The 13,053-nt window shown below is 33.9% G+C and overlaps 1 protein-coding gene across 1 annotated transcript in view; it reads left to right on the forward strand.

Moving 5' to 3' along the window:
- Positions 1 to 13,053, forward strand: part of LOC107697272 (zinc finger protein 407-like) — a 61,770-nt gene that overhangs the window by 42,029 nt on the left and 6,688 nt on the right. The window contains exons 4-5 of the mRNA XM_016497989.1: positions 6,545 to 6,619; positions 11,067 to 11,233. Coding sequence (XP_016353475.1) covers positions 6,545 to 6,619; positions 11,067 to 11,233 — 242 coding nt within the window. The remainder of the gene's footprint in view (positions 1 to 6,544; positions 6,620 to 11,066; positions 11,234 to 13,053) is intronic.

The raw sequence follows: 13,053 nt of genomic DNA on the forward strand, positions 1-13,053 counted from the left end.
GCCCAATTGCTGGGTTTGTCCCTATTTTACCCAGCACTGGGTTGTATTTAACCCAGCATTTTTTTAGAGTGCACTATTTTCCACGTACTGTACATTATTGTTTCTTCTCTCTGCCCCGCCTTTCTGAAACGCGTCGATTTTTACAAAGCTCATCGGTCTGAAAAAGTGAGGTGTGCTCTGTATGTGGGGGCGTGTTAGAACGAGCCGTTTTAGGTAGGTGTGGCTGACTCTTAACTTTTATAAAGAATATCTCTTTGGATTTGAGACTTTAGTCTTTGCAACTTTACAGATCTTCTTTATGCACCAAGAACTTGTAACACTCCAGAGAAAGGAAAAATTTAAATCGCATCATATGACCCCTTTAACTTCTTCCAACCCATGAAATTCAAGTACTTACTGTTCACGTGCTGCCTAATATATCCCACCCCTTGACAGGTGCCACTGTAACAATATAATCATTATTGTTTACTTCAATATAATAATATTATCAATGTTATTTACTATTTTGGTAAACCAGCTGCAATTCGATGCAGGTTTTTGCAAACAGACTTTTACAGAAGGACCTGACATGTAACAGCAACAAGTGAGTTACACCATGTCTACACCAGGCATGACCATTCTAGAGGCTGTCTACATTGAACACATCGAAGAGATTGTTGCAAATCCATTTATCCTTCTTATCAGAAGTAGCGCAAATGCTTGGAGTACTTCAGAAATAGAATGGCGTGCCGCTTCCAGTGTAGACAGCATTATTGATTGTAATAGGTTCAATTGTCTTTTGTTGCGTCACAACGAATTGTGCACAATGATTATCTTGCTTACATTGTGTTTGCACTGTGTTAGCTATGATGAAAGCATTCATGAGAGTTCCGAAGTCAGGTTGCAGTGGCGAGATCCTTGCATTTGTGCACTCAACAGACATGACAGTGATCGTATACAGTGTTCAGTGCTACAACATTTTATGCAGCAAGAGTAGATCTAAATTTCTACTTTTCAATATTAGTTCATATTTTCAGCTGTAATGGTAAAAACGTAGTAAGAGTTCCACATGTAATATTTATTTCATATGCAAAGATGCTACCCAATCATAGCAGTGGGCATATACACTGAAGTCTTAAAAGAGACACACCACTTTAAACTGAATGTAACAATCAAGAGATTAAAATCTGGTTAATAAATAGCCTTTTGTTAAAAATCGTTTAATGAATAAACCCCTTTAAAGTGCTGTTTTCACCTGTGTCTCTGGCTGTTTATATTTGGTGGAGCACAATCAATCAGACTTTACATGAGGACACTTTTAATCATCCCTAATCATTTCATATAATCCCTTAATTAAAAAAAAAAGCCTTTTTGTGCTTAAACCTTTTTTCCACACGAACATCAGAATTTAAATTGGAATTTTATGACAGCAAAGATTGCTTGGCTCATGATTAATCCTTTTTGATTCATGCTGTTGCATAAATCACATTCTAAGTGAGAATAAAAATATTGTTGATCAATATGTAATGCTCATTGGACACCGACTAAGAATATGCATTAGCAACATAGACAGTTTAATGATAGTAATTGCAGTATTTGATTCTATTTATACATACTTGGATGAGTATACCTTTTCTGAACAAATGCAAAATATTTTATTTTTCTTAATGTTCGCTAATACAATGCATGGAAAAAGGCAAAATTGAAATGTGTTATGCATATATTTAGAAACATAGAAAACATAGAAAGTATGTTATTAATATCTGTAAAATAAGTAAATTAGCCAATTTTGTTTAAATGCCCTGCTCTGTATTGGGGAGTGTTGCTCAACTTATCTCAACAAAATCCCCTACAGGTGCTCAAGAGTGTTAAGGTTGGGTGAAATACTTGTAGACTGAAGGTTTTCCACCCTGGGAGAATGTATAAAGTTAGGGTTAGGGCTGGAAAAAAAGCCCAACAATGCAGGGAATGAGGAGAGGGTGGCATATTCTTTTTCAAGTTTTTGTGTTCCATCACATAGTGGTGTATGAATTCATGACAGCATTGATAAAGCACAACTCCCCCACAATTTCAGCAGTCATACATCCCTATAGAAGAGCTTTTCTACCACTAAACTTCACTGTGGGAACCAGACACTTCTCACTGTACTCCTCCTCTAGCAGTGCCATAGCATTTTGGATGCTGTTAGATCGTAAATGACTTGGTCTGATGAGACTAGATGTATGGATTCCCAGTAGTCTATATTTTGTAAATACTAAATGCACCTCAGAAAAGGCTAAATGAGTTTATTGTGCTTTTTGCTACAGTGGGTAGTTCCAGTGTAGACAACAACTAAGCATTTAACTTCTGCACGTTGTATCTTACTGCGTGAGGTGAAACAGTCACTCTTTTCATAGCTTTTGCCAGCTCTGAGACACTTGCTTTGTAATTCTCCTGCTCTTTTCTTATTGCAAAAAAAAAAAAAAAAACATTTGCTTTGTTTAAATCATTTAAAATTATTTAAGTACTATGAATGATACACTTTTATAGAAAAAGCCTTAGTATCTTATTATACAAGTTTACAAATGTGTTTTCTTTTTATTGGGTAGCACAGTTGCCTCATAACAACACAGTCCCAATTGAGTCATGAGACCTTTCTGTATGGAGTCCTGTGTGCTTGTTCTCCTTGTATTGGTGTGGGTTTCCTGCAGGTATTCCTGTTTTCCCCACAATCCAAAAACGTGCAGGTTAGGTAAATTGGGGACTCAAAAATTGCCCATACAAATGTGGCCTTTAAGACTGCATGTTTTTCCGCGTAGTAGCACCCAATTCGTCACGCATGAGCACTGCTCCCTGCAGGCATGCTTCTTAGCATTTAAATAAATGTGTTAAATTTGTCAGTAGCTAGGCCAGATTAGACTGCTCTTGGCCACTTCAGCTTGGAAATGGTTTGTCTTGAATCGTTATTTAAATATGCCTAGGCTTATGGATTATTACATTGTATATTAAACATAATAACTACGATTCTCTGATAGTCTGATCATTTGTTAACTGCACGTTTATTCAGAGAAAACAAAATATCCACAATAAAATATGAAAAGCAATAATGGATGCAAACATTTAGTTTGTGTCTAAAAATCCATTTACACATGACAAAATGAGTGTAATACAGCATATTATTATTTTAAATGCTTTGTAAACGTGTACTTTATTGCTCTCTGCAGGAATTCACAAGATAACGTGTATATAAGTATTACTTACTTTAGTGTGCTGTTGTGAAGGTGATTTTGTTTTCCACAGACACAATGAGGAGAAATGCAAAATAAATAATAATAAAGACAAGTTCACATATGTGAGATATAAAGTTGTAACTGCAGAATTGCCAGCATACATATTCAAGCCTGTAACAGGAGTGTTTTTACTGTTTAATGTGCTTAAACGATGCTCTTCTCCGAGCATAACTTACATTTCATTGTTTTACATTTCACACTTTATACACTCTGTAAATGTTAGAAATAAAGACGGCATGCGTGCATGTTAAACAAACAAGAAAAAAATGCAATAATTAAGACTAAAAGATGCATTTTGATCAAATATTTGTTATTGACATGTAATTTACCCAAGGAATGTTATTTATAAGTGATAACTAGAAAAGCTAGAAAATTACAAAACACTGACAAATAACTTTAAGCATCAAGTGACAATAAATACAGCAACAGTATAAACAGAAGAAGCAAACAGTAACATTAACAAAAAAAGGATTGTAATCGGCATCATTAATTCATGCTGCATAGCACTGAGTACCATATTAACAGAAACAGCGCTTCTGTTTCCAAAGGCTTGTCACAATTTCTCAAGAATAATCTGGGCAAACAATAATAAAAAAAAAACTGTCAACAAAAAGATGCAAAAATGTTGGCAATTATTCGGCACATTAACCAGACAAAATATCTGCGCTCTAATAGGTATTTTATGTAGTCATTACTTATATTTAATTTTATATGAGAACATATTTGCACATGCTAATTAATTTTTTTCAGACTTGATTTTACAGATTTTTGCAGCTTTTGTGTGTGTGTGTGTGTGTTTTCAGTGCAGTTGTAATGTTTGTAACAGTTATTATGTAATATTATGTCAATATTGATAGGCTCCTATTTCATGATCTTTCCTAGGGCCCCATAAACCCTTAAGCTGGCCCTGTGCCTAGTCTTTTGACTTCACATCAAAACACCCTCGGTCAAATTAAGCTATTTAAGGAGAATAATTGGATTTTTCATTTTAGACTATTGACTCTTACATTTTATTGTCTTTCACGACCACTGTCTTACAAGGTCATTGTTTTGGTAGTAAATTTTCTGTTCGTGGTTTTTAGCACTTTACAACACATTTTAGATTGTGTTTTCGATACAAAGAATATAATAAATGCAACGTGTTTTCATATAATAAAACTAACTAATGACTACCGAAATGCACCTTGAATAATCAGTGATCAAATGTAAATGTCAAACATGTAAAAATACTTTTAATAACAGAGCCATGAATATTTTATCGCATTGCGGTGGTGCACACACACATACACACATAATACTTGAATATGGCTTGTCTGTGTTTAATGTGCTCTGCTGCTAGTTGCAATTCTTTTCTGAGAGGGGTTCACAGAGCAGCTTTACAAGCAACTCATCAGTTTCAGTACTTGACATGACTAAGAATGAAACATGACTGCCCCCTACTGGCCATGTCTTTCCTTTCCATTTTAACTCTTCTTTATTTTGACTTTGGATTTGTTTAAAGTTTTGTGAGAGTATTGTATCATTAGATCAGTATTGTGTATCGAACCAAATTGTGACATAAGTGGATGTCATGACGCTGCCTTTGGCACGAGATGCCGGGATAAGTTCCAGCAATTCCACAAACAGTAAAGAGAATGGATGGATATGCAGATATTTGTTTTATTCTAGTACCAGACAAGAGCAATGTAATTTATTTAATCTTTAATTCATTGGCACAGGCAGTACTCAAACTTCTTACAGTAGTATCACATGTCTGGATGGCAGTATGCATATGGAAATTATGTAAGAGGTTATGTATAGTAGAACTGTGCTTTGTAAGCTCTATAGATGGTTATTTCAGACAAAAAGCTTTTTTTTTCTTTTTTAATTTTTAGTGCTCAAAAGTAAAACAGCTTAGTGCTAACATTTTCAGTTTTTTGCTTCTGATGCTGCTTTAGCTACACTCATATTGCAGCTGAATGTGTTGAAATGATGACTGGGCCTAAATTTCAGAGCAGGATTGTGGTTACTGCGTGGTTATTGTGGTTTACTCTTTCCTGCAAGCTCTGTGCTTATAATGGAGGAAATTCTCACAAACATGCATTCACTGTAGCAGTGTGGTTAAATAAGTAAATTAATCCATACAGATCAACAGACCAAGTCAACAATATGAAATCTCTCAAACTGTAATCTCACAGTCAGACAGCACATGTATACTGGGATACTTGGATTAGAAGACAGATAATTAAAACAGCCTCTTATCTATCACTTATCAGTTACACTCGGTACAGGGACGATCTATCGGTGTGAAATTTTATATTGGGTATAAAAAAGAAACATTATGAACAATTACTATATCAAAATTCTAGTGAATAGAACAGCCTTGAATAATGTACAGTTGCTTATAAGAGCTGAAAGCCAGAGTTCATTAAAATATTTATTTGATAGGTATTCACTTGTGATCGAGTGATATCGATATTTTATAACCGATACCAATTATTTGCATGTTTATGTGCCCGATAACCGATATGCAGAACCGATATTTATTTCCTGTTATAAAGTAAATAAATGACTGAGTGAAGTAAGTCCATACTTCACTTTGGTTTTTCCTCCTTTCAGTCATCTTTAAAAAAAAGTGTTGAAAATTAGCAGTCTTTAATATTAAATTTAATCTTCATATTACAACAATAAAAAAAACATTTTGTTTAAAGCATCAGCAGCAACACTAATATTAACAATAAGCAAAATAAATGTAGAAATGAGTTCGTCTCTATTTCTTCGAGCCAAGCTGTATAAACTGCATATCAGGCATTTATGTAATACATCTAATTTGTGCATGAATGGCTGTTATGTTAAATAAAGTTTACTAACTACAGTAAATCAAGTACCTGTGCACGCCGTTGTTGTTGTTGTCTTGTTTCCTCTCAGACGCGCTGCAATGGTGATCCTGCGCGCAATTCTCAAAACATCCACAAGATGACGGCGTTTATCGGTGAATCCGATATTACAAAACCGATATCCGATTATTGTAAAATGCTTAAATATCAGGAAAAATATCGGGAAATCGATATATCGGGCGATCTCTAGTATTCACCCAGCTGCACAACATACATTGTAAATGTATAAAATATTAATACAACAACAACCAAAAATGCAGCAGGATGGTCTCAAAATGTGCACTGCTATTCAGGCACACAAGACACGCATCTATAATAAAAAATCATAATAAATGATGGTTTACCTATTTAAAATAATTGAATTATTTTTGTCCTCATTTTTATTTATGTCCATATATTTTTCATGTTCATATGTTACAGATGGGCATTTGTGATGAAGAAACATCTCAACACTCATCTGCTGGGAAAGCATGGACTGGGCCAGCCCAAAGAGAGGTTTTGAACTGCACTGAACACACACTTCTGTATCATAATATTTTGTAACAGTTTACACATAAGATTGCATTTATTAACATTTGTGAATGCGTTACAAACTAACAGGGAACAATATCTTTAGACAGCAATAGTATAAAAAAGTATAATGATTATATGTATAGGGGTACCTCTAAATATGCTTTAAATGAAGGAGGATCTACAGGTTCAGTGTAAATAACTTTTTATGTGGGCTACTGTTAAAGTGGTCACAATATTCACATAAAGCCTTCTAATCCATGTGTTAGAAAACTAGGCCACCCCTCCTAATGTTTCCATAGAAACATGGCCACCAGTAGTCAATCAAAATTCAGTGCCTACTAACGTCAAATCCGAATGGCATACTGTTACGAAAATTTATATATTCATACATCATGTGAAAACGTGTATGTGTACCAATGTTTGTTAAAATTGGCCACAGGGCGCTTCTTTGGAATTCTTGCTTTAAGCCCTAAAAAATGTAAATCTAAATATTATCCTTGTCTATAAGATTATCCACAATTTTAAACACTAGTGTACTTTTAGTCATTTTTCTGCAATTTTGAGAGAGGTTTTTTTTGTGTTTGTTAATTTAATCGTTTAGCAGATATAGGCCAGATAATAGATCTAGTTTTTTGGGTGTGGCCTATAATGACTAATTGGCCTATATCTTGTGATTGCACCATCCAAATATCACTAAACTTGGTACACATGAACACTAGGACATTCTGATGAATCAATCATAGTGCAAATGTTGTCAAAGAATTTGGAATGTGACATACACTCAGATCACCACAACATCCATTTGACAGATTCTTTCACAATTGGTTATTTTGGTTATGTCTTCCAAATGTGCTATACTATTTTTATTAAAGTAAAAGATGACATTCAGTTCCACACAGCCGTTTACATCACGCTCTACATTTTTTGGTGCGTCATTCAATTTAATTACTTCATATATGAACCAAAGACCCGCACTCAAACTTTTTTAAATCTGCTAGTACATTTAATTTTACCTTCATCACCACATGGGAAACACAAACGTTTCGGCTCTATGCCTTCTTCAGTGTGTTACATAGTTTCATTGCTCCACCTACTTATTAAAGGGGTCCTATTATGCTCTTTTACAAAGTCTTGATTTTGTTTTGGGGGTGTACTAGAACAGGTGATAACACTCGTTGCCTTCTCTAGTGCAGCTCAACCAGGTCTCATCCCATTCGTCGATATTTGTGATATCACAAATCCCGGAAAATATGTGTTGTAGTCCAAACGAGTCATTCGTTGTAGTTTTTGAAAAGTGATTTCTGTTAAATAAAATATCTCCTTTTGAAGTGTACTTTGAGCTTTGTAACTTTGCAGATCTTCTTTATGCTCAAACAGCAACATTACAGACTAACTAAAGTTGAAAAAGTGAAAAGCATAATAGGACCCCTTTAAACCATTGTGTTGATGTCATCATCTACAAAAATAACCTATGTTATATCTCTAAAAACACACATGTGCAATTCATACAATTATTCAATAATATCCACATTAACACAGTTTTTTTTTTTTATTTAATAACATATATCAAACATGATTTAACCCTAATTGTAATATAAATTCTAAAGAGTCACATACAATACAACAAACAGAACACCAGCATAAATTACCACAAATAAATCATATAATCATTAGGGGTGTAACGATACACGTATTCGTATTGAACCGTTCGGTACGAGACTTTTGGTTCGGTATGCATTACAAACCGAATGATTCGTTGGACTAATCCTATTACATTTGGAAAATAAAAGAGCTTAAAGTGTGTGAAATATAATGTTCTCAGTGCCACAAGGCAGCCCAAATGACGTAACAGGCAACGTGCTGTCTGCCTCTCACCCCCAAAGAAAAACACAATACTCCAATCAGGCATACGCTGGACTTGTTGCAATATGGCTAGTAGTGTTAATGCGATTACCAGACCAGAAATGGAAGATCCTCCAATAACCAACAGGTCTGGCGTTTGGGACCACTTTGGTTTCCCTGTAAGTTATGAGGGTGATGGCAAGAGAGTGGTGAATAAAAAACAACAACGGTATGTTGTATCTGCTACATGACAATAGGCTACATCAGCGGGAATACTTCAAAGTTATGATGTTAGTTTTAATAAAAAAATAAATAAAATTTAAATCAAGGAAATTTCTGTGGCATTTCTTTCTTTTTGCTGTATCGAAAACGTACCGAACCGTAACACCACTGTGTCGTATCGAACCGAACTGTGAATTTTGTGAACCGTTACACCCCTAATAATCATAATGGAAGGTAAAAATGTGTTAAAGTGTGTGAAATATAATGTTCTCAGTGCCACAAGGCAGCCCAAATGACGTAACAGGCAACGTGCTGTCTGCCTCTCACCCCCAAAGAAAAACACAATACTCCAATCAGGCATACGCTGGACTTGTTGCAATATGGCTAGTAGTGTTAATGCGATTACCAGACCAGAAATGGAAGATCCTCCAATAACCAACAGGTCTGGCGTTTGGGACCACTTTGGTTTCCCTGTAAGTTATGAGGGTGATGGCAAGAGAGTGGTGAATAAAAAACAACAACGGTATGTTGTATCTGCTACATGACAATAGGCTACATCAGCGGGAATACTTCAAAGTTATGATGTTAGTTTTAATAAAAAAATAAATAAAATTTAAATCAAGGAAATTTCTGTGGCATTTCTTTCTTTTTGCTGTATCGAAAACGTACCGAACCGTAACACCACTGTGTCGTATCGAACCGAACTGTGAATTTTGTGAACCGTTACACCCCTAATAATCATAATGGAAGGTAAAATGATTAAAATCATCAGAAAATATATCGTCATACACAATCATCGATCTTCACATTATAAATACTCAATATATACTCCACAGATATGAATCCAACCAATTATGTCTCTTCAAAGAAAAACAGAAAAATCTAGTTCCTCATTCATGCCATTCGGTGCTAATGATTTAAGTTTATAAATCCAAAATGCTTCTCGTTTTAATAATTCTTTATTTATATTACCTCCTCTACGTGATCATAAAACTTCCTCTATGCCCATACATTCTAATTGTTTAATATCATGTCCCAGTCCATTAAAATGTCTAGCTACTGGATAAGTTATATCTTGGCATCTAATGCTAGATTTATGTTCACTAATTCGTAATTTCAATTGACACAATGATTTTCCGATATAAATATTTTGACAGGGACATTTTAACATATAGACCACATTGCGAGTAGAACAGGTAATACAATATTTAATTTTGAAACATTTCTTTGTTACTGGACATATAAGTTATTTATACTTTATCAAATTTTGGCAAGCAGCACAGTTTCTGCACGGAAAACAACCTTGTATGAAAGTAGATTTTTTTCTTCCTTACAACATCTGAATTTATTAACATGTCTGATGGGATCTTTTAAAAGTGAATAACAGACAATCTTGAAACTTAATGTTCAAAGAGTCATCAGACAATAAAATATGCCAATGTTTATAAATAATTGATTTGATTTTATTACTGTGCTCATTATATGTCAAAGAACAATTCACTGAAAATGTTCTTTGTTTACTTGTAGATTTTTCTGTTCTCAAGAGATCATTTCTGTTCAATTTATTAACTTAATTTATTCACTTTTATTAACTATATTAACGTTGAAAAAGTAATTTTGTTTGTTGATCAAATTCATATGTAGTACTGCAATAACGTTTTAATCTACACAGTTGACTGAACGGTAAACTTCACTTTAAAGGAATTGGATGATAACTATTTAGTGCTAGCAACGTGTTTTTATCCATAGGTTTTCGAAATACTGTTGTTTGTAATGATTTTTCAATCTTAATCTTTAATCATTGTACCTTCCATTATGATTATGTGATTTATTTGTGGTAATTTATGCTGGTGTTTTGTTTGTTATATTGTACAAATATGTGACTCTTTAGAATTTCTATTACAATTAGGGTTAAATCATGTTTGATATATGTTATTAAATAATAAAAAAAATTTGTGTAAAAATTTGTTTAAAAAAAAAACATGTGTTTTTAGAGATATAACAGGTTTTAGAGAGAGATATAATATAGCAATGAAACTATGTAACACACTGAAGAAGGCATAGAGCCGAAACGTTTGTGTTATCCATGTGGTGATGAAGATCAAATAAAATTTACTAACTAGCAGATTGAAAAAAGTTTTAGTCTGGATCTTTGGTTCAAATGTGAAGTAAAAGATGACATAAAAAAAGCATTAAGAACAACAGCACATAACCGTGAAATTACTTTGCATTGACAACATTTAACAATATATAAACAAATAAAGTAAAAGACAAGACATATCAACTTTTACATTTCTATGATTAAGAATTGTGACTGAATGTAGCAGTGCAGTGGTTCATTGGTTAGTGTGTTCTCTTTTACTAGAAAGTTTGAGTGTGACCTGTGTGACCGGAGCTTCAGTGAGAAATGGGCACTGAATAACCACATGAAGCTGCACACTGGAGACAAACCGTACAAGTGTGGATGGCCATCATGTCATTATGCTTTCCTGACTCTGTCTGCTATGAAGGACCATCACAGGACACACACAGGTACAAACACATCACAAAATATGTTGATTTCATGTATAATTTCATTAGCTCTGTGTTAACGAGTGTGTGTGTGTGTGTGTGTGTGTGTGTGTGTGTGTGTGTGTGTGTGTGTGTGTGTGTGTACACTGCCCTTAAGTCACAAGTATAGTTCAGTTTTGACTACTTTTGTAAAAACCAAAGTATGCTTTTGGCTTTAGGATCAAAGACCAATTTCAAATGTTTTCTTTTCAAATGTTTCTCTCAAATGTGAAAAAAAAAAAAAAATCAGAGATCAGGATTTAATGTTTTTTAGCCTTTGTTCAATTTTAACTACATTCATCTAGAAGTGAATCTAGAAGTGCTGCTGCTGAGGCTGGTGGGTAAAGATTTCTAGAGCATTTATACAATCTTTTTATAAAATGTTTTTTTAATTCACTGATTAAACCATCATTCCCAGGTGACTTGTTGTCTTTAAGTTTGTTAATATAATGAAGTACTTCATTTAAAGATATCTCTTTGCACACATTTTCATTGCAATTTTTTTAGCAACCTCTTTATTAGAATCTAAGAATAACTGTGCATGAATCAATTTGTCGTCATAAGAATACAGTTCTTCATAGAATCCTGCCGTATATCTTATTTCCATCAAATTTCCTGTTATCTGTCCATTAATTTGGCCATAGATCTACTTTACATTTTTCTATGTTGAAAAATATTTTACTTTTTCAAAAAAGGCTCCCTTTGCTTTATATTTATACATTTTATCTAAATGTAGTTTTAATCATTTATTTTTCTCTTCTTGATCTAAACTGCAATTTCCGGAGAGCTTTAACATTTCACAAATAATTGTATCCTTATTTTCTCTTCTGTGTTTTGCTGGTTCTTTTTCTCTCCTTATGGCTGCGGCATTGATTTTATGCTTCATTAATTCCCAATTTACCCCGAAATTATTTGTTGAATTTGCCTCGTTCCAAAAGTCTATAATGATATTTTCTGAATCATCTTGGAACTGCACATCTGTCAGTATGTTCTGGTTCATTTTCCAGTACGTAATTATTTTTTACATCTTCTGATTTTGCTGTTTATTGATAGAAAAATAGCTAACATAAGGTTCTGTAAAGACATCTTTAACATAATTCACTAAATTCCTTGAAATGAACCAATCATCTATACGGGACTGTTGAGTAAGGTATCATTTACACCATGTAAACTGAAAGATGTGATGATGTAGCAGTAGGTGTTGATCTGATTCTGCAGAGGCAGTCTTTCTTTGCACTATTACATCATACAGAGACAAAATCTGACAAGGTTGTTTTGGCTGCTCTATGATAACATTCAAATAGTTAAAAATCACAAGCCACTTTCCTAATATTAGGATCCTTTAGAAAGTAATTATTTTTAGTCCAGTGATCCGGTTGTACCAATTCATCTGTCTGTCCATATAACGTGTGAGTGGGCGGGGATAAAAAGGCAATAATGTAGAAGTAGGCTTTGATCTTATGCTGATGTATTAATTTCTATTATTGGCAGCTTGGTTTCAGTCAACGCTGTTTTGGGGCTTTTTGAGAACATTTTGAGTTTAAAACTTGTACTATGTTTTTATAGTATAATGACCAAGGATCAAGGAAAATTTGATTTCTCAAATTCTGACCAGCTTAAATGAAATAAGTGTACAAGAAAGGGGGAGAAATTAAACCAACTCAGGACATCAGTTTCACAGCTGGGAACAATGTATCCAATGAAAGTGAAAATCTCAGAATAATCTACTGATTACATTTACATTTACATTTAGTCATTTTGCAGACGCTTTTATCCAAAGCGACTTACAATTGGGGGATACA

This window comes from Sinocyclocheilus anshuiensis, unplaced genomic scaffold (assembly GCF_001515605.1).
Source record: "Sinocyclocheilus anshuiensis isolate Anshui unplaced genomic scaffold, SAMN03320099.WGS_v1.1 scaffold979, whole genome shotgun sequence".
In the NCBI taxonomy this organism is placed as follows: Eukaryota; Metazoa; Chordata; class Actinopteri; order Cypriniformes; family Cyprinidae; genus Sinocyclocheilus; species Sinocyclocheilus anshuiensis.